Consider the following 20,907-nt stretch of genomic DNA (forward strand, 5'->3'; position numbering starts at 1 on the left):
AGCAAGACTGGGCTTGAGTGTTCCCAAGACTCCCTATCTGCTGAGTCCTCATCCACGATAGGTCTCCAAGGTGGGTCTCCTCTCCAGGGGAAGGTCTGAAACAGTTCTTATATTTTAAAGCTTTAGCAGGGTGCGGAGGGAAGGGAGAAAGACAGCTGACAATTTGCAGAGCACTACACCACCTGTTTTGCATTCTGTATGCAATTAGTAACCTATTACTGCCACAACCAATTGCCACAAACTCAGTGGCTTAACATAACACAAATTTATCATCTTACAGCCTAGGGGTCAGAAGTCCGAGGTGGGTCTTAGGCAGCTAAAGTCAGGGTGTCGGCAGGGCTGCGTTTCTTTCTAGAGGCTCTCCAGGAGCATCCGTTGCCTTGCCTTCTCCAGCTCCTAGAGGACGCTGGTCCGTGTTCCTCTGCTAGCGGCCCCTCCCTCCATCTTCAAAGCCAGCAAGAGAATCACTCTGACCGCCTGTCCCACCGCCCTCTTCCACGTTGAAAGACCCCGGGATTACACCGGGCCCAACTGGCTAGCCCAGGCTGCCATCGCTATTTTAAAGTCAGCTGACTGGCATTTTCTTAACAGTCACAGGTTCCTGGAATTAGGACAAGCACATCTTTGAGGAGCCGTTATTCAGCCTGCCAGCCAGTATCTCTCTATACCTTAAAACAGCCCTGGGAGGTAGATGGAATTATCTCCATTCTTGCAACCTGGGACACAGATTCAGGAGTTAAGCACGCCCAGGGACACAGGCTCGCCCTCAGGTCTACATGCCTAGAATGCCTTCCATGATACAACACTATCCATCCTTTTTCAGGCAGCACTCAAGGTCGGAAGGCAGGTGTGCTGTATTCTGTATTCGACACGCTACGACAACAGCAGAAAGCCAACACTATTTTATCATCTCCATTTTGAAAAGGGGTTTTATCACCAAAGGGACAAAAGCCACGGGGAAGAACAGACCAGCTTTCTGGACACTCCCCCTAGGATTACACACATACACACACACACACACTCACACCACACAACCACAAGTACCAGCTACCCTCTCTGAGCCCTCCTGACTGGGGTGGGAAGGGACCTTTGCAAAACAGGGTGTGTGGCCCGTCAACAAAGCTAATGTGTAAGCATATTTCCTGCTCCCGACCAAGGAGCCCACAAGGCGAGGCTGGTGGATGTGCTATTTTCTGTCCAGAGGAGATATGAAGGCAGCCACCTCGGCTCTCCAGGTCCCGTCCACCAATGGGGCCTGGCTAGCAGCTCGCTAAGTATTTGTGGAAGCGATCTAATTAAATATTAACCATGCACAAAACCTTATTCCTACATCCCTGGGTAAGTCACTCTGCAGACAAGCAAACCCAGACACTGAACCCAAACTCCATCTTTCCAGAAAAATGGGCCCTGGACGGGGTAAATGCTAGGAGACTGACCCATTAGGAAGTTACTCATTATCAGTAACCCCCTCAGCCCCTGACACAAACCCAACGAGCAAAAACAAAACAAAACGCCTTCTTGCTTCCCAAACCAACTACCACAATGTGTGGACCTATGTCAAAAATTCTTTCTCTTTGACGTTCAAGAAGGTTGACTTTATAGTAACTCAAGAGTAACATCAATAAACTTGGCCCTTTAAATTCCATCTTCTCTATGTAGCAATCAGAGCTCTGTATACCTCCTCAGAAGTGAGGGGGGGGGGGATATCTAAAAATCAGTGAATGAAGAAAGCTTCTGACCACACCCAGGTTCTCTCTGCCAATTAAGTTTTCTCCCCATCCTTCCGTAAGTTCCCTGGCACAATCGATGATGTATTCATGGCTTTAAAGTAAGTGCCACCTTTGTTTTACGATGGGCTATCTGGGTTGACAAAACACCGTAGCCCAGAGGATGCTGGTGAGCACAAGGGTAAGTTCATTTGTGGCCAGGTTGGTTCTATAACTTGGTTTTCATAAAGCCCTGGTGTCCCAAGGTTTTATTATCAGGCACAAGCACAAAGGTTGAAGGTCCGGCCGGCCCCCTGAGTTTTTATTTCCAAACGACAGCTGCTGTAGACCTTCTGTGCTCACTTGTTCTGAAAGCAACCGCAAGTCACTGCTCTCTGCAAGGGGAGGAACCTGCTAAAGGCAGCCACAAATGTCACCATCCAGCCTCAGACAGGGGCGGGGAGGGGTCCTTTCGGCTTCCTTGATTTCGAAAGTAAGGTTTCTCGGCTATTTCGGCGTTGGTTGACTTATTTTGGCCAATAAACACGTGTGCTCTCCCCTCCCCTGGGCATAAGAACCCCTCCGCGTTTGTAACATAAAAAGGAACAGAAAACCAGAAGCACGGCAACGCCTGCATGCTGCGTTTTCGGCAGGCACACAGGTCCAAAATACACACCCGCGCCATTGTCTCGTGTTTAAAATAACCTTCCCAGGATAGGCCACCCTCTGGAAGCGATGCAGGCGCGTGGGAAGTGCAGGAAGGGGGCCGAGGAAGTTTCTGTCTGTCAGGCGCCGGTATTTAATAAGGGGGTGTGAACCTATTTACGTGTGGGCCAGCGCTCGGGCAAACAAGTCTGGCTACCTACGTGAAACTTTTCGCCCAGTTGGTAATAAGAGATGGCGCGGCCCACTGGAAAACAGCTCAGGAGGAAAGGAAACAGGGAGTTTCCTTCAAGGAAATGCATTGCTTCCCTGGGGTGGGGGCATTTTTTATTTTTATAAGGCGTGGGAGAAGGGGGCAGCGGCCCGTCTGCAGGAGCCGGCGAGGGGGCGCCACCAAGGTCGGAGCGAGTCCGTCGGGCCGCGCCGGCGCGCGCACCTGGACGCGGCGGCGCACACCTCGACCCCACCTGGCCCGCTGCCGCATCTCGGCCTCCGGCCACTTCGGGCCCTCTCCATCTGGGCCCGCTCCCCGGCCCACCGAGGTCCCCAGTCGCATCCCGGCCCGGGTCACCTCGGCCCCAGGCGCCCCGCGCGCGCTTCCGGTTCACCTGCGCGCGGGGCGGCTCGGGCGGCGGAGGCCGGGAAGCGAGGGGGCGGGGAGCGGGCCTGGCGCTCCGGATGCGGGTGCAGGCAGGGCCCTGAGAGACGCGTGTGAGAGGACAGGGGAGAAGGCGCCGCTCGCCTGGGTCTTGTCGAACTGCTCGCGCTCGGCCTCCAAGCTGTGGCCGGGTCTGCGGCTCAGCACCCGCGCCGGCACGTTCTTGATGCTGTTCATCCTGCCGACGCCTGCGCTCCGGGGCCCGGCTCCGCGCGACTGAGCGCGTCCCGGCCGGCCGCCCGAGCCTAGGCACCGCGAGGCCGCCGCGCCCCGCCCTGCCCGTCGCCCCGGCCCCGCCCCTCCGGCGCTCGCCCCGCCCCTTCTAGCCTGGCGGACTCAGGCCAAGGCCCCCAGCCGCTCCACACCTCCACCCTCCTCCCTTGGCCGTCGCTCCTCCTTCCTCCCGAGTCGGGGCGCAGGCCAATTCCCTTCCCCCACACCGCCCTCCACCCTGGGCTCACGAAGTCTTGTCGGCACCGGGCTCGGATCTGGTTCATTGGAGAAAATTTGGCCTCAATGAATCTGACCGATGGAAGCACAACCACATATATTTTTTTTTCCGTTTTATGTGTCAAAATGCAGACGATTAAGCGGCCTCCTCTTTGTGCATCTCTAAGGTAACTGCTGCTATCCACGCGGGGCTGTGGGGTGCGTTTTCAGAGATTGCCGGCTCAGCATGCGGACACCTGACCAGAGCCCAGGCACAGTACGGGCACTGGAGAGGCGGGGCTGGGACAGCCTGCAGACAGATCCGAACAAAAAACAGTGTGGGGCCGTCAAAGTGCATCGAAAAGATGTAACTGGAGGTGGTGTGGGGCTTTTAAACACATTGTTGGTTTTGCTTTTTAAATTATCCATCACAAAGCTACAGTAAAAAAAAAAAATCACAGTTCTCCCAAGTGTATGCTTTCAAATGTTTGTTTTGTTCCTGTTATCCTCAGCTTTCCTATCAGAATATAGGTGTGAAATCAACCAATACAGCGACTAAGGACCCCCATTGAAGAGGGAAAGTGATGCTTCTATAACCCTGAAAGGTTCTATAGAAGGGGTCCCCCCTCTTTCTGTGACTTTGCTGATTCCTCACTGCCTAGCCCTAGGGCTAACACTGAACACCTGAAAATTGTATTTGACAAGGTTCTCTTCTCACCCCACTAGAGAGAAATTAACCACGCTTTATCTAATCCCAATTACTGAAAGGCTTCCTTACCAGAATCACAATAAAAGGACAATGGCTAATAGTTATTGAATGCTTTCTATTTGCTAGGCACTGGACTAAACCCTTTCCATGTATTATCTCGTTTTTAATCCTCGGCACCCCAGCCAATAGCTGTGGTGAAATAAAGACCACAATACAAGGGCTGCTGGCTCCACACCAGCTGTTTCTCAGACTCCTTTTCCATATCAAACAAAAGCAGCGAACTCCACACTTAGCACAGCATCTTCTTTTAAACCAGGCAGCAACCTCTCTGGGTCTAGAACATATGCTATAGTGACTTAACATTGGCAACAACTACCACTGTTTTTCTTTTTTTTTTCCCCAGTTGGGGAACAGTGTGTTTTTCCAGGATCCATCAGCTCCAAGTCAAGTAGTTGTTTCAATCTAGTTGTGGAAGATGCAGCTCAGTGGGCCATGTGGGGATCGAACCGGCAACCCTGGTGTTACAAGCACTGTGCTCTAACCACCTGAGCTAACCGGCCGCCCCCACTCTTTTTAATAATAGTTTTTTACTGTGCCAGCCACTGTGCTCAGGGCTGTTTGGGATCCCAGAGCACTTTGCTGAAACACCTCTGATGAATTCTAATTTATCTGCTCGTGGGTAAGATTTTGAGCTGCCGCTGGGCAAAGGCCACCGTCTTACTCAGGTTTATACCCTCAGAGGCTAGTGTTTGATAAACGTGGGTGAAATGAAGGGTTGAAAAAGTGAGTCAACAACCCCCATAACTTGTTACACTTTGACATTTGGCTTGGTTTTATGAAAGAGCATTCCTGGGGACACAAGGACACAGCTTCCTCACTCAAGGTTTCTCAAGGTTCATCTCGGAACATCTTCAGGGAGACTTGGTTCTCATGCTGGGTTGGTAGCGGAGGGGCTGTGACGCTCTGTATCCTCAGCATCAGGGTGCCATTTGGGTGAATCTCCAGGGCTGTTTGATGCTTCCCCCCAGGGTATTACACAGGCAAAGCTTTTGGAATATGAACTAGACCTCGTTTCCAGGAAAACACAAGATAAACAGTGGAGTTGAACTCTTTGGACTTACTAAAATGACGGTGCCGCAACTCCCACACTGCCTCATTGACACGCATGTGTGGGTGGGTGTGTGAGTGATCTGGCCCCAGCCTCTCTGTCCAGCTTCATCTTGCACCATCCTGGTCCATCAGGTCTCAAAACACATCACGCCCCTTCTACTTCAGGGCCTTTGCGCATGCTGTTATCATTGTCTGGAATGTCCTTCCGCTTCCTGTTTGTTTACTCATCTTTCAGCTGAGTTCAGATGTCACTTCCTCACCGGAGCCTCCTCGGAGCCCTCTGCCCTTGCCCTATGCCCTATGCCCGTTATAATGCTGTCATGGAGCTCAAGGCTTTATTTCATGGCACCTACCAGTATTTCATGACCTATTTCTGATGATTTAATGAAAGTCTGTCTCCTCCACTAGACTGTAAACAAGGGTTGAGTCTGCTTTGCTCAGGGTTGTCTCCCCAGTGGTCAGCAAAACAGTATTTACTGTGTGCTCAAATTATTTTGCTCTTTTTTTTTTTATAGATCTCCTTACGCATGTATTTGGCTGAGAACCTAGAAACCATCCTTACAGGACTGACTGTTGTGCCCTCTTCATTTGATAAACTCCTCTCAAAGACCATTCTGGTTTTGAACCTGCCTAGTCAGCTCTGGTCCTGATTGATGTGTCTGGTTCTCTTAATCCAATCACAGTCACTCTGTTCTCTATCCCATATGAAGTGGTTGCCAAGGTTCTTCTTTTTCAGGTCTAGAATGAGGAACCTTCCTGAAATGGACCCTAATGAAATTGTCCTCAAATGGCTCAAGAGAAACAAAGATGCACTACCCTTCAAAACAACCCCACAGCTACAGGTATCTAACCAGAGAAAAAAAGAATCTCAGGTCAAGGCCACTGAGGAAAACCCCAGGATCAAGTAGCCAGGGCATATACAAGGTTTCAGTCCTCAGCCACGTTCCTGAAATGAACCAGCCTCACCTGCGGAGCCTCTCAATTCCAGGCATTCTATTGGTCCTTTTTAGGTAAAACTGGTTTTGGTGTTTATGGATAGTCTTGATTCAGAATTTCTTTCTTTGGCGTATTTCTATTTGTTGAAAAGATCTGTTCACAAATTCTAAAAATACCCTTATACCAGTCTCTTCTGATGACTGAGATCATTTCTGGCAGGCAAATGATAGTACAATTCAGTTGCCTCCTCTGAAGATGAAAGAATGTCAGTGACAAAATGTAAGTGCTAAAATCTAGTTTTATCTTGCAACTATGTCACACAGACTGAGGCTGCCTCGCTCTAACAGAAATTGCTCACATATTGAAATAGATACTGAGATAGATAAATTGATAATACTAAGATTTCCCATTTGTCAATTACATGTTCTCTAATCCACAATCACCTGCCGGGGTAAGAATAGGTGTTGTAGCTACCATAATCCTATGAGCTGAATTATATGGAGACACAAAATCAGCTTTGACTTTTTTCAAATCCTTTTAGTTCCTGAGATTTTTTTTCTCCTTAGCACACATAATCGGTGTTCTCTCTACACTAGACAAGTTCACATGTAGCCACGAGCCCATCACAAGGAGGAGAATTTTAGTATTCTCAATTCTCAGATTGGAAGTCAGCCTCTGCAGGGGCATTTTAGGTTTCTAACTTGGAGGCGACAGCTCAGAATTAACGACAGCTCCCTCAGCCTAGCTCTGCACAGAGCTGGCTAGCCTGAGGGAAACAACAAGCACTTATATAGAACATGGCCAACCTCACCCAATTTCTCTTTTCAGCACCCTAATTAAAAAGGCTAAATGGGGTGGCTCCTCCACTCATGAAAATCATCTCTGAAGCAGCACTGAAACCTTTGAACAAAGAGCCGTTTATCCAGCACAATAGAACTTTGATATCTGAAATGCTTTAAAAAATCCATTCCCATTCCTGAGGAAATTAACTTGCCAGGTTGGGTTTCAGGCAACTAACCTTCCTTATTTTATTCCTGTATAATGAAAAGAAACCAAAGAAAATTACTATTAAAAAATATGTTTTATTGACTGAAGCTGATCAATTCTCTTAAAGGACAGATAGGCACATAGTATATTCTTTTAAAAATTAAATTACAAGCTAAAATGGGAGTGTTTTAGTTTAATCGTTTTTTAAAATGCATATAAAACTTGATCTTCCAGCAAACTGTTGTTTGTATACACGGATGGGGCTAGAGAACCAGACAGGATGGGGCTCTGCTCAGCATTGGGACAGAAGGACCTCCATTGTCAGGAACAGAGGAGATAATTTCCAGTTAAAAATATTTTCTATCAGATCGTTTTATGTCTGTTTGCACAGCAAAATCCAGGGCTAAAACCTCAAGAGGCGAGAATACTATTTCTCATAGATTTGGAGCTGACTCTGATAAGCTACTGGTTATCATTTAAATAATGCATGCATAGGTTTAAAAAAAATCAGATAGTTAAAATAGCATTTTGTATGTAAGGGTTCTCTCTTTGATATTGACTTTTAAAGAGCTTCTCCAGTATTTAATCTGTAGTAGTCTGCATCTTTCCAGGGAAATCTTTTTCTCTCTCAGCATAATTACAAGTTTGGATATACACAATAGAGAATAAGGCCTAATTTCTTACACATGAAAAATACTGCTTACACGTGCAAGTGGTTAACTTGAAAAGAAACAAAATATAGATGTTTAAAAATTAACTTTCAGTTTCTGCTCCCCTTTGGTATTAAATGTTGCTTACAAAGGATTACAATCCTCTTTTTGTTTCCAAGGTTAAGTATTAGGTATTGATGTCTGCTTCCTGCCTTCCATGTAGATGAGAAATGGGCTCCTAGCAGGGAAACAGAGTAATACAAACAATCAATGAATGCTGGATAATGAGCTGTGAGCTCCCAGACTCTAAAACATTAACCATATCCTGATGTTCATCAACATAAGGTCATGCGACATAGTGTCAATATGAAAAATTCGCAGCAAAGAGAGTAAAGGAACAGGTGAGAGGAAGAAAGGGAGAGGGCTGGCTACTTAAGCTTAGTGCTTTCATGGAGTTTTTATTTTATTATTATTTTTTTTAGCTGAGCCATCCTGCCACCTGTCAGCAGCTCAGCAGCCGCTCAGCTTGGGCCGGGCATCGAACTGGTGACCCTGTTGCTCAGAGCTCACACTCTTGAGAAAGCTCTATAACCAACTGAGCCACTCGGCCAGCCCATGGAGCTTTGAAAATGCTCTTATGCTTACACTGAAAACAGCTGAAACGGTTATGCCTTTTAGCTACTTCAACTGGATTCTAAAGAAACTGGGCATGTGACATGGAGGTTGGTAGAAGGAAACTCAAATCAGGAAAGTGCTTACTAGGTCAGTAAAGCTTTTTATATAACTTGTAACCCCATCAAAAGAGTTCTTTCTGGACAGGCATTCAGAGGAAATGTTCATTTAGATTCCGATTTCGAAAGCCCTGTGTATTCACTTCCTTAGATTTCAAATTCCAGGGGTCCAGAGAACAAGAAATTTTTGACCTGCGTTTCTCTTACAAGTAGTTGACGTTTTACTCTGATTAAATTTAGATGGTATGTATAAATAGGTCAAACAAAAGAGAAAGGATTACAGGTCAAACAAATGCATGGCTTTAACTTGACATTATCAGTGTTCCCAAGTTACTGATTAAATATCCACTGAGATATAAGTTGAGCTAAGCAAAGGTGACTTACCTATGAACGCTGAATATTGAAGTTGACTTTTTCGTTTTCTTCAATTACTGACAGAGGCATTTTTCTGAGCTGGCTCTTCTGGTACTTCTACATTCTGCAAAACAGCTGCCAAATTAGTACCCAGGATAGGAAAACTAGAAAATGCTTAAGAAGACAATACACAAATACAGCAGACAGGCCTCTAAGAGACCTTAGGGAATTAATGAAATACAAGGGAGGAATTTCACACGACTCCCAGCCATCCATCCAACAAAGGTGTATTGATTTCCTATTGGTATGGGGCCCTTCGTCTGCCATGCTGGATCAGCGATGCTGTTTGCTTTCCCATAGGTATTGTGGCTAAACGCTGGCCATCAGCTAGGGCCCAAATACACCTGGCTCTTTGTCAGCCTTAATATGGATGATGTAGTGAGCCCTTAATGAAACCATGATTATCAGTAAGAATCAACAACCTAAGTACCTACTGAGGGCTCAGTCAGCATTGCTAGGAGATATTTATAAAAGAAACAACAAAAAAAGAAGGAAACAGGAGGGCACGGGTAGACTCAGGTGGTAAACTTCAGCTGGTGGAGTAAGCCGCCTTCTCAGTGGCTTCCTCCTCCCCACGGGGCCTACATTTGAGCCACCCTAGGATTATAGGGGCTCCCCGGCCTGTGTTTTCCTCATGCTGCCTTCTCTCTGCTCAAATAGCCTTCCTATGTATCTCACAACCTAATATATTTTATTTTATTCATTTAAAAACATTTTTCTAGAAGGGATCCATAGGCTTTACCAACATGCCACAAAAAGAGGTGAAGGACCCTGTCAGGAAATAGCGACAGTCTCAAACCAGTAACCAGGACATCCAAGTACCAGGTACCAGTCAAAACTCCAAGTTCAGTTTCAGGCTGAGTCCCTTCCCCCTTCCTGCTGTGGGGAAAGGTGATGGGGTCTGCTAGGCTAGGTTCTACTCTCTTTTCCTTTTTTTCACTATTTTTACATTATTGTGGTTTTTTTTTTTCAATAGTTAATACACTGACATGGTTTGAAAATAAAAATAATATATAATCTTATCCTCATCCCCTTTCGTATACATGTAGAATACTACAAGAACCTTTCAGTATCTTGCTTCTTTTCCCTTAATAATACACCTTGGAAACACTTCCTCGTTCTGTCGCACAGCTAGGTAATGTCCCAGCTTGTGGACGTGCCACCTCTATGCACTCAGTTCCTCTTTGCGGGACACTTGGGCTGTCTCCTAATTCTTGCTATTATAGAGCCACGCTGCAATGAAAAACTTATTTGACACACATGCAGATGTAGCTGTAGGAGAGAGTCCCCAAGTGACACTGCTACGTCAAAGGATCAGTTTGCATACAATTTTTGGGAAACATCGCCAGGTTCCCTGAAAGAAGGATTGAATCACTTTGTGGCCCCCTGCCCCCCAACAATGTAGGGGAATGCCTGTTTCAGAGAAAGGTTTTGAAATAAGACCCTTGCCCTTAGCAACAGATGGCAAAACCTCGGTGAAGCAGGGAGGCTGCTCAGAACTTTACTCTGCTTCCTTATTGCAAAAATTAAGAATTTTTTACAAAATGACGTTCCTTTCTGTAACTAGCTATACCTAGTGCAAAGGATGGGGTGTGTGTGTGTCTCTGTGTGTGTGTGTGTGTGTGTGTGTGTGTGAAGGGCACTGCCAAGTGGATTTCTGTGCTTTTCCCAACATCTCCAGAATCACTTAATCTACTGGAAAATACATTACATCAGAAGCCAATATTTTTCCCAACTAAATGATGATCTGATTCTAGCTTTGGGATAGTAAGCAAGAGATTTGATCACTTTCCTCACCTGTAAAATAAAAGGTTGAGATTAGATCTCTCTTCTGAGTCTTTTGAGCTCAAAAATTCTCTTTTTTAAAGATTTTATTGGGGAATTGGGGAAGGGGAACAGCCAAGTTGTTGTTCTTCAGTCTTAGTTGTGGAGAGCGCAGCTAACTCAGCTCCAAGTCCAGTCACCATCTGGCCGCCGGTCGGCAGCTCAGCTCAAGGTGCCATGTTCAATCTTAGTTGCAGGTGGGTGTAGCCCACCATCCCATGCGGGAGTCGAACCAGAAACCTTGTTGTTAGGAGCTCGGGCGCAGTTCACTGGCCCATGTGGGAATCGAACCGGCAACCCTGTTGGCTCAGAGCTCGCGCTCTTAACCACCTGAGCCACTCGGCCGACCCTCAAAAATTCTCTTAAGCCAAGTTTTCACCAGCCTCCAACAGCTTTAGCATTTTTTTCCATCTGTAACCGAGGTCACTGTTTTGCCTCTTTAGTTCCCTTTTCCTATCAGTTCCATCCTCTGGGGGGGGGGGACTGTGGGTGCTACAACTGGGGATGCCACGATGAGTTAGGGGGGCTCCTTAAGGGGCTCAAAGAGGAGAAGGGAGACTGGAACACAACCAGTTACCACGTGCTGTTGTCTGAGCTCTGATAGTGATACATACACACACATACACGCAGCTGTGCTCTGAGGACAAAAGTGAGGGAGCTGTGGATTATATCTTAGATAGGAATTTGACATAAAACCCTAAAGAAGAGGTTAAGAGAAAAGCCCAAGGCCAGGACGGTGAGTGTGATCCTCTCTCTTACAGCTCTGCTGACACTTGTTTTGAAAACGTGAATTTGTTCCAACACATCAGATATATTAGGGAACAATTTGAGCATAATGTGAAGTTTGCATTTGTTTCCACGCGATTTTGTCCACGAGAAACACTAGGTGAACTGTACCCAGCTGGACCGAGCCATAATTTTGATTACATTCCTATCTTCTTTTAAAAAACAACAACGTATCACTGACAAAGTTTTGAGTGTTACGCTCCTGGCCCCATTTTTCCTGTAAGCCATGTGGTTTTTATCGTGCAATTTTGCATTGCGTGGTGAGTTTTAGGAATCCAGGTGTATGCTGTATTAATATTACAACAGAAGTAACTGTGGTTATCAGAATATTGAACAGGTTGTGATATAATAATACATACTCGTCTTTATTTTTATTTATTTATTTTAAAGAATTTATTGGGGAAGGGGAACAGTATTGGGGAAGGGGGAGAGCCAAGTTGTTGTCCTTTATTCTTTGTTGTGGAGGGCGTAGCTAGTTCAGTTCCAAGTCCAGTCGCCATTTGGCCGCCCATGGGCAGCTCGCGGCCGCCCACCATCCCATGCAGGAGTCAAACCGGCAACCTTATTGTTAGGAGCACATGCTCTCACCAGCTGAGCCGTCCTGCCACCTGTTGGCAGTTCAGCTCGGGTGCAGCTCACTGGCCCATGTGGGAATCAAACTGGCGATCCTGTTGCTCAGAGCTCGCACTCTTAACCAATTGAGCCACTCGGCTGGGCCCATACTCTTCTTTATTAATGCATTAAATAAGATCTCGCAACAGGTCTAATATTCTGTAATTCTGAGGTAATGCTAAGTAAAAATTTCGAGGTAGTATTATCTGCAATAACTGTGATGTGATATGAAACTATCTGTGATCACTACTAGTGACAAAGTCACAAGTACTATGGTCTACTGTGGCTTGTTTTCTATATTCATAATTGAAAGAAGTGCTAAATTTTCAATTAGAGGTTAATAAAAATAAATTTATGTGTAACTTTTATGCCCATCAGAATTTATGGATTGCCTGAATTCTATTCCACAAACTTTGATTAAAAATCTCTGCCCAGGGCCGGCCGGGTGGCTCAGGTGGTTAGAGCACAGTGCTCATAACACCAAGGTTGCCAGTTCGATTCCCACATGGACCACTGAGATGTGCCCTCCACAACTAGACTGAAACAACTACTTGACTTGGAGCTGATGGGTCCTGGAAAAACATACTGTTCCCCAATAAAGTTTCTATAAATAAATAAATAAATAAATAATAGATCTGACTAATAATGATCGAGGAATGCTAAAATCATTAAGGGACCTGTAGGGGAACTTCATAAAATTAAAGCTCAAGCTGACAAACTCCTGAACTCCTTCCTAATCAAGCTTAACATCACACGTGGGAAGACCAGACATTAGGACCCTCCTGCAAAGATGGAACAGACAGCCGACAGCATCACCAGTGAAGCAGTCATGCCAACACAAACAAAAAAACCCAAACTGATCTAGCTGCATCTAAATACCAGCTTCTAGGAGCTATGGGGGTAGAGGAATGTTAAATAACAGTGAGGATCCAGTCAGCAAGATCCAGAATGTGAGAAATTCTACAGGACAAATGGCCCAACATTTCTTCCACAAATAAAAGGCATTAGGAACAAAAAATAAAATGGAGAAGATGGAAGAGGAAGGAGGAAGAGGAGGAAGAGGGAGGGAGAAGAAACTGTTGGTGGTTAAGAGAGACCTGAAAGGACAACATATCCAGATGCGAAGTATGAACCCTGGTTGAATATGGATCAGAACAAAGACCAGGAAGACATTTTTGAGATAAATTGGGAAAACTTAATATGGTTTAGTCATGAGATGGTATCTCAGAATTATTATTAATTTGGTTGGGTGCGATAATGTTACGCTTCTTCTTAAAAAGCCCTAACCTGTTAGAGATACATACTAAAGTAATTATGATTAAAATGGTATGATGTCTAGGATTTACTTTAAAATGCTTCAGAAGAAAACGTGTAAGGATGGGGGAAGACAAAACAAAAATGGCAGAAAGTTGGGGGTGATGGGTTAGCTCAGTTGGTTAGAGCGTGGTGCTGATAACACCAAGGTTGCTGATTCAATCTGCGCATGGGCCACTGTGAGTTGCGCCCTGCCTAAAAGAGTCAACTATGCCATGGTAGCATGAAAGCAATGTGTAACCAGTGACCATGGCTGTTCCCCAATAAAAATAAAAAAATAAAGTAAAATGGCAGAAAGTTGATGGTTGTTAAAGGTCTGTGACTGTAGTATTCGTTCTACTTCTGTGTGTATTTGAAATTTTCTATAATAAAATGTTTGTTTTAAATACCCAAGAATTTAGGGGGCTGGCCAAGTGGCTCAGTTGGATAAGATCTTGCTCAAGAGTTTGAGCTCTGAGCAACAGCAGTTTGATTCCCGGCCGGAGCTGAGCAGCCACTGAGCTGCCAACTGGTGGCAGGATGGCTCAGCTTAAAAAAAATAAAAATAAAAAAAATCCCCAAGAATTTATATTCCTATGCCCAGGTAATTAGAAAGAGGAAGTTTGGGTGCAGTGACATTTGAGTATGACTTTTCCTCTCTGAAACCAGTGTGCTACCCCCTCCCTCAGAGACACAGAGAACTTGCATTTGAATAGAAGGGCTGCCCGACCAGTGACACTGGCCCATGGGACCTCAGGGGAGTATTCAGATACTGCGGATGGGGTCAAAAGGAAAGCAGCCACTTACATTTTTGGCACTGCTGTTGAGATTCTCAGAGCTGACTGGGAGCAGGGTACTCAGCTCCAGATCCGTCACCATCTGACGAGACTCGGCCAGCAATCGCTGGAGCTTACTTGTGGGGGAAAATTCATCCTGGGAACATAACACAATTGAAGCATTCATGAAATCAAGAAGCATTTTTAAATGTTTATGTTTGCAAATACGATGTAACCAACACAAATGTTAACTATTCGCTAATATTTCTTTGACTTTATGTTATTACATATCAAAGCAGGACATTAAATACTAGAATAATAACCAAATTCCATTTACAATATTTTGCCTTGTATAAGGAGCACTTTTTTGCCCAAATTCGTGAGGGAAAAATAAGGATGTGCATTATGCATGGGTAGAGCTAATTCCATGTCTATATAAATGTTTTTAATTCTTTTATTTATGCTTATGAGTTAAAAGTGTAACTCTAGAAATCAATAACGATATCCGTATGCAAAATAATACCCTGGAATATGATGATCAGTTTTGTTACTTACAACGAACTTGCAAGACAACGAAGAGTTCTTGGCCTTCTCTATGATGCATAAATATTGTCAATTTGTTACTGGTAAATAAAATCTCTTGTACTTTGTATCTGTTCTTGTGTTTTTAATTATTTGTTACATAACATTTCTTGTACCATAATATGTTGAAAAATAAATGCTAAAAATCCTTTATAATACAAAAAAACCAAGTACCTAAATGTAAACAAATAAAAATTTGAATTAAAAAATTAAAATGATTTTTTTCCCCTGAAAGTTTGGGCCAAAAACGAGGGTGTGCATTATACACGGCAAAATACGGTATTCATTCCAACCTCCTTGGCTCAAAAATTTGACTTAAACAGAACTGTCTACAATTAGTTAAGTAACATCCATGTGACAAAAGAATCCTAAGCATTGTTTAGCTATCCTAAATCAACTTGTCAAAGCCCTAATAGGCATGTCAGAATACTTGCAAAATGCAACTTGTAACACTAAATATGTGGAAATGTGTGTTAGTTTATCAGTTAATTTTCAACTTTGGGATCTTAGCAGGCCAACTACTCCCAAAAGCATCCCAGCTCATTTTTTCATTAAGAAAGTTGATTTCTAAATTTCCATGAACAATGATCAATCCTGACCTGGATCTAGAAAATGTTTACTAAATATCTGCTAATGAATATATGCAGACTACACACACACACACACACACACACACACACACACACACACACACACAAATACATATACACATACGCGTAGACAATATAGGCATGCAGTGTCATATACTGCCTCAGAAAAATAGGTGCAAACATTAAAAAAGGGTCTCCCAAGAGCTAAAAAAGGGAATAGCTAATATTTCCCCTCATATTTATAGCTTTAAAAAAATTCATGGCGTTAAGGTGCAACTGACATACAATTAAATGGGCAATTAAAGTGTGTGGCCCAATGAGTTCTGACATATGCACACACCCATGAACCCATCCCCACATGACTAGATCGCAGTCACACCTGTGCCCCTTGGGAACCCCTGCCCCTGTGAGTCCCGCCCCCCCAATCCCAGGCAACTACGATTTGCTTTCTGTCACCAGAGATTAGTTTGCATCTTCTAGAATTTTATGCAAACACATTCGTACTTTTGTCTGTCTGGCTTCTTTCATTCCGTATAATTACCTTCACATTCACCCATGTTGTGTGTGTGTATAAATAGTTCATTTCTTCTTATTGCTGAGAAGTACTCCACTACTGTACAGATATACCACAATTTATCTGTTCACCTACTAATGTATATTTTGGTGGTTTCCAGTTTTTTTAGCTATTACAAATTAAGCTGCTTAAATATTCATGTTCAAGTCTTTGTGTGGGCCCGTGTTTCCATTTCTCTGGGAGTGAAATTGCTGGGTCATATGGTAGGTGTATATTTAGCTTTTTAAGAAACTACCAAAGTGTTTTCCAAAATGGTCATACCATTTACGTTCCCACCATCAGGGAATCAAAGCCCAACTGCTTCAGGCTCTAGGTAACTCTTAGTCTAGTCAAGTTTTAACAAAAAAGAACTAACACTCATCAGATACCCACTAGGGGCCAGGCCTGACAGTATCTTATTTAGACCAAGCAACTGTGATGTTATTATTGCATGTTTGCAGATGGAGAAACTTTTGAAGCTCAAAGATATTAAATAACTTTACTAAGGTCACTGAGCTAAAACAAAGCAAAATAGGGATCTGAAGCCAGACCAGTTTGATTTCAAAGCCAGATATCTTCCCAAAATAACATCAAAAGGAACTAAGTGGACTTGAACTTATTTCCTTTGTTGAAAGGACTGCCTCATTTATGACGACGACTCTGGCTCGTCCACAATAGTGACAGTGTAGAAACAACCTCACTGCCGTCAGTAGGGGTGTGGACCAACTATGGTTTATTCGATCAACACATTACACATCAATCAACAGTCAGAAGGAAGAGACTACAAGTGTCAGCATGGATAAATGTTACAAAATATTGACAAAGTTGGAATGTCAGATTGCAAAAGGATACCGACAGTGTTTTACCATTTATGGACATATTAAACACACAGAGAACATTACATCATGTTTAAGTATATACCTTTATGTAGTGAAAGTATAAAAACAGGCATGGAAGCAATTTCGGAATAGTGGGGAAGTGGCCATGGGGAGAATGGCATATGGGGTGTATACCTTATCGGTAACATTTTATCTCTTTAACAAGAAAAATAAAGCAAATGTGGCAAAATGCAAACATGTTAAATCTGAATGTAGGTGCACAACTGCTTGTTATAGTCTGGATTTTTTTGGCTGTTTGAAATGTTTATTAATTAAAAATAGACATATTAATCGCCTAAAGAGCCTGAGGGACATCTTGCCTAAAGATAATCTGTAGGATATTTATAAAGTCCTATAACTTAAAAAAAAACCTAAAGAATGGGGTGGCCGGTTAGCTCAGGTGGTTAGAGTACAGGCTCATAACACCAAGGTTGCAGGTTTGATTCCCACATGAGCCAGTGAGCTGTGCCCTCCACAACTATTGGGCTGTCAGGAAAGTCATGATGTATTTTTTCCTCTGTTTTTCGTTGCAAAAATGCATCATGACTTTTCTGACAACCCAGTAGATCGAAAACAATGACTTGACTTGGAGCTGATGGGTCCTGGAAAAACACACTGTTCCCCAATAAAGGTAAACACACACACACACACACACACACACACACACACACACACACAAAACACCTAAAGAATGGCCAAAATTAAGCACGCTAAAAAAGTGTCCTAGAAAAATGCAAAGCATGTTGGGGAGAAGTTTTGCTGGAATAAGCTGGGTATTTCTAAGTAAAATACAAACCTTTTCAGTGGGCAATGCTGCATCTTTGTTGACTGACAGAAACTTCGATGAGTTCTTTTTATCAGAAGAGGACTCTGTGTCCACCAACTTCTCACCCTCTCTCAAGGCAGGTTTTGAAGACCCCAAACAGTGGGAATGCTGGATGGCAATCAGCTCACTGTGAATAACAAAACCAAACAAACATGCACCTCTTAAAACACCATCAAACACGTATCAACGATACTCTTATACTTAAAACTATCTCAACAGGACACAGAAGAAGTTGTTTTTCTTTTTGAATGAAGCAGCTCAGGTTCGAGTAGAACATTATAGAACATTTGAGGACAATGTTATAAATTAATGCATACCCTTTGCAATAAGACTTAAAACAAAATTCTTAAAGGGTTACTATAATAATATCCCTCCTCCTCCAAAAAAACAACAAACCCCACAAAAAACAAAAAAGGTTTGAGAGACAAGATCATCCAAAAGGGAGAAAGAAATTAACATAGTAGAATTTGTGAAGATTTTTTAGGTTTTTGGTTTGTAAAACTGATTTTGTGTTAATGGTTTAAAGGCCCTTTTGTGAGTAGAATGGCACAGCTGTGGCTTATTGATTGAAGAGTTTCTCCATATTAGAGAACACACACGTGAAGCTAACTAAGCTCCTGAGTATGTTATTAAAGCTGGGGCTCAAAGCTAGAGCTCAAAGTTAACAGCGAAAGCTGCCCTGCAACAGACAGGAGGCACTGGGCCCTCCTGCCGTGTCACCTATAGCTAAGTGACAGCAGGCTGCCACCACGTCTCCCGCCACGGCTAACCCTCTGTTTGTCAAATGGAATGGTGGGAAACTGTGTGAACACTTTAGTCAGACAATAAAGTTAGGCACCCAAGTTCTTATAATCCAAGGGAAAACAGGAAAACAGAATTGTCTTTCCTCCTTAATCATGTACTTGTCATGAGATGCTTCAGCCGGTGCCTCCACTGGCAGAACAGGGAGCCACTTTATTTCAAGCCAGACAGGTAAAAACGATCTTGAAAGCAAACTCTAAATTTAAATTTGGATTTCTTACATTACATTTCATATACATCCACTATGCTCTTAAAACAGACACAAGCTTTTCCCTTAATGCATGTGTACTCTGGTTCAGCAGTGAAGTATATCAGTTATGCCCTCCCGGTTGTTACAATTATCCAAAGATCTTTAAAAACCAAGTATGAAGACGTAGCATTCAGCGAGACAACCCATTTTTTTCTTTCTTTCTGCAACTAACTGTATGAGTAACTACCTGTATGATTTTTAAATGACCCAGGGCTTCTCAAAGGGCCAGAGGCAATCCAAACAATGTAAATACCAGAAAAAGATGTTAATCTTCCAGTCCTACGGGCTCAATCAATATAGAAACTTCATCCTTTCTGTAAGATTGAAGAGCTGGTTTTATTTAAAAATAGCAGACATTAGAGCGCCACTCAACCACAAAATTCAGCCATTCTAGCAATAAGATGAGCCTGAACAATGCAGTGCACGCTAAGAACTAATCCATTCTCTGCTCTTAAAAAAAAAAAAAAACCAATAACTTTTACCAGCTTGTCAAATATAAATATGCTTTCTCCTGCATGATTTTGAAAAGTAAGGAAGTTTGGGGGGGGGGGATACAGGGTGATCACAAAGGCAGCAGCAGCTGGACAGGTGAGTGTGTGGGGCGACCCAGGCTAAGTGAGAGAAGACATTCTCATGGGGCCTAGGTCATAGCCTGCACACACAGAGACAGCTTATCAATTCCAACCAAGCCCAGGGCGAAGAATGCCCCGGAGCAGCATTCTACTCTGTAAAGTGACCCACCTGTTTGTTTTTAAAGAACACGTATTTGCCCAACTCAGGACAACTGGCTTTGTTTTTAAGCAAAAGCTTTGCCCCCGAAGCTGCCCTAGGTACAAACCTCTCCTTGGGATCTAAGACAGTCTCTCTGCAATCAAAAACTCAACAGCCTATGTATGCTGCGACGGAAAGAGGAAACGTGCTGTCTCAAGTACCACTTCTGTCCGCAAACGCGAAGTGGCTACAGCATCCCTTTCTATTTCTGAACACTGTCTGTGGGCTCCCTGGCGGTTTGCAAATGTGCGACATCACCAACCTCATGGAGTTGTATTTCGTGCCACTGGTGCTTTCTGAACAAGTGCACACCGACTTGTGGCGAACGACTCTCTGCAGTTTAGAAGGCTTGAAAATGCTCATCCACTCGAAGTCAGACATCTGGCCTGGGGCCTCGATGATGAAGTTACTCGGCTGGCAACACTGCGATTCACACAGGTGGCTTTCCCCCAGACAGCCTTCATTTTTATGGCAACACGAGACTCCAGATCTTCCCACGTGATCTTGACATTCAACGTCCAGCTTTTCTGGTTGTTTTGAACCAGAGCAGTTGCTCAGGCCCAGGTAAACATTGACATCGTGCCACTGCTTTTCATCCGACAAAGCTGTGGTTTCCGAGAGCTGTTTCTCTTCGTTCTGAATCCCAATCCCATTACCTTTTGGTGATTTTCCATGAATGCTGCACAATGTACTTTTGTTTTCGGGTTCCATCTGCAGTTTTCCTCCCAAAGACCAGGACTTCTGGTTCTCCATTAAGTCTTTCATACACAGAGATGAGACAGCAATTACACTTTTCTCCCCAAACGAAGTATTAACCTGTAGCTTCTTCTCTCTGCACACATCACAAGAGCTCTTGTCGGCCCAATTTTGCTGAACCAACATGGTCTCAAATTTTTGGTCCTTTACCAGTGACTTCAGGTTTTTCTCCCTCTTAATATCGACTTTGGGGTAGTCATTTTCAAGGTCTGATAAATACAGGTCTCTGCTAGGGTGGCATTACAAAAAAAGGGAAATTAGAAGATACACTTGGTACTGTTATTCTAAATAGTTCACCCAAGCCTCATTCGTTGAGCTAAATCCTAATAACACATATTTGTTTGAAATGAAATGTAAAACTATTTCTTCTTTCTTCGGAGCCCAATTTCAGCCTGACCTCCTCAGGGAGGTTTTTCTGACCACCACGCCCACACACTCACCTTCCCCTTCCCATCCTTAACTCCCACTGTATCTAGTGTCTATTGCAAATCATTATCTGACTGTATATAGTATCTAATTAACCGTATTTCCCCATGTATAAGATGCACCCTTTTTCGAAAAATTTGGGGTCTAAAAACTGGGTGCGTCTTATAGAGTGGTTGTAGATTTTTTTTTT

At 43.8% G+C, this 20,907-nt stretch overlaps 2 protein-coding genes and 1 long non-coding RNA gene across 5 annotated transcripts in view; 1 reads left to right on the forward strand and 2 right to left on the reverse strand.

The window, feature by feature from the left end:
• Nucleotides 1-3,312, reverse strand: part of HIP1R (huntingtin interacting protein 1 related) — a 60,475-nt gene extending 57,163 nt beyond the window's left edge. Inside the window, 1 exon segment of the mRNA XM_019648886.1 lies at nt 3,112-3,312. Coding sequence (XP_019504431.1) covers nt 3,112-3,204 — 93 coding nt within the window. The 5' untranslated portion in view covers nt 3,205-3,312.
• Nucleotides 3,313-3,565: 253 nt separating this feature from the next.
• Nucleotides 3,566-7,254, forward strand: LOC109386084 (uncharacterized). The gene is made up of 3 exons (XR_002124726.1): nt 3,566-3,644; nt 6,012-6,285; nt 7,040-7,254. It is a non-coding gene; the product is annotated as an uncharacterized LOC109386084 (long non-coding RNA).
• The window catches only part of CCDC62 (coiled-coil domain containing 62), a 34,296-nt gene continuing 17,026 nt past the window's right edge, over nt 3,638-20,907 (reverse strand). Inside the window, exons 9-13 of one of the 3 annotated variants that reach the window (XM_019648965.1) lie at nt 19,798-20,520; nt 17,684-17,840; nt 14,316-14,441; nt 8,964-9,057; nt 3,638-3,766 (exon numbers count right to left, since the gene is read on the reverse strand). In XM_019648965.1, the coding sequence (XP_019504510.1) occupies nt 9,004-9,057; nt 14,316-14,441; nt 17,684-17,840; nt 19,798-20,520 (1,060 nt within the window). In that variant the 3' untranslated portion in view covers nt 3,638-3,766; nt 8,964-9,003. Of the gene's footprint in view, nt 3,767-7,308; nt 8,087-8,963; nt 9,058-14,315; nt 14,442-17,683; nt 17,841-19,797; nt 20,521-20,907 lie in introns of those variants that run through there. The other 2 variants (XM_019648966.1, XM_019648964.1) reach the window with 2 other exon arrangements.

The sequence above is a fragment of the Hipposideros armiger genome, unplaced genomic scaffold (assembly GCF_001890085.2).
Source record: "Hipposideros armiger isolate ML-2016 unplaced genomic scaffold, ASM189008v1 scaffold_128, whole genome shotgun sequence".
NCBI lineage: Eukaryota > Metazoa > Chordata > Mammalia > Chiroptera > Hipposideridae > Hipposideros > Hipposideros armiger.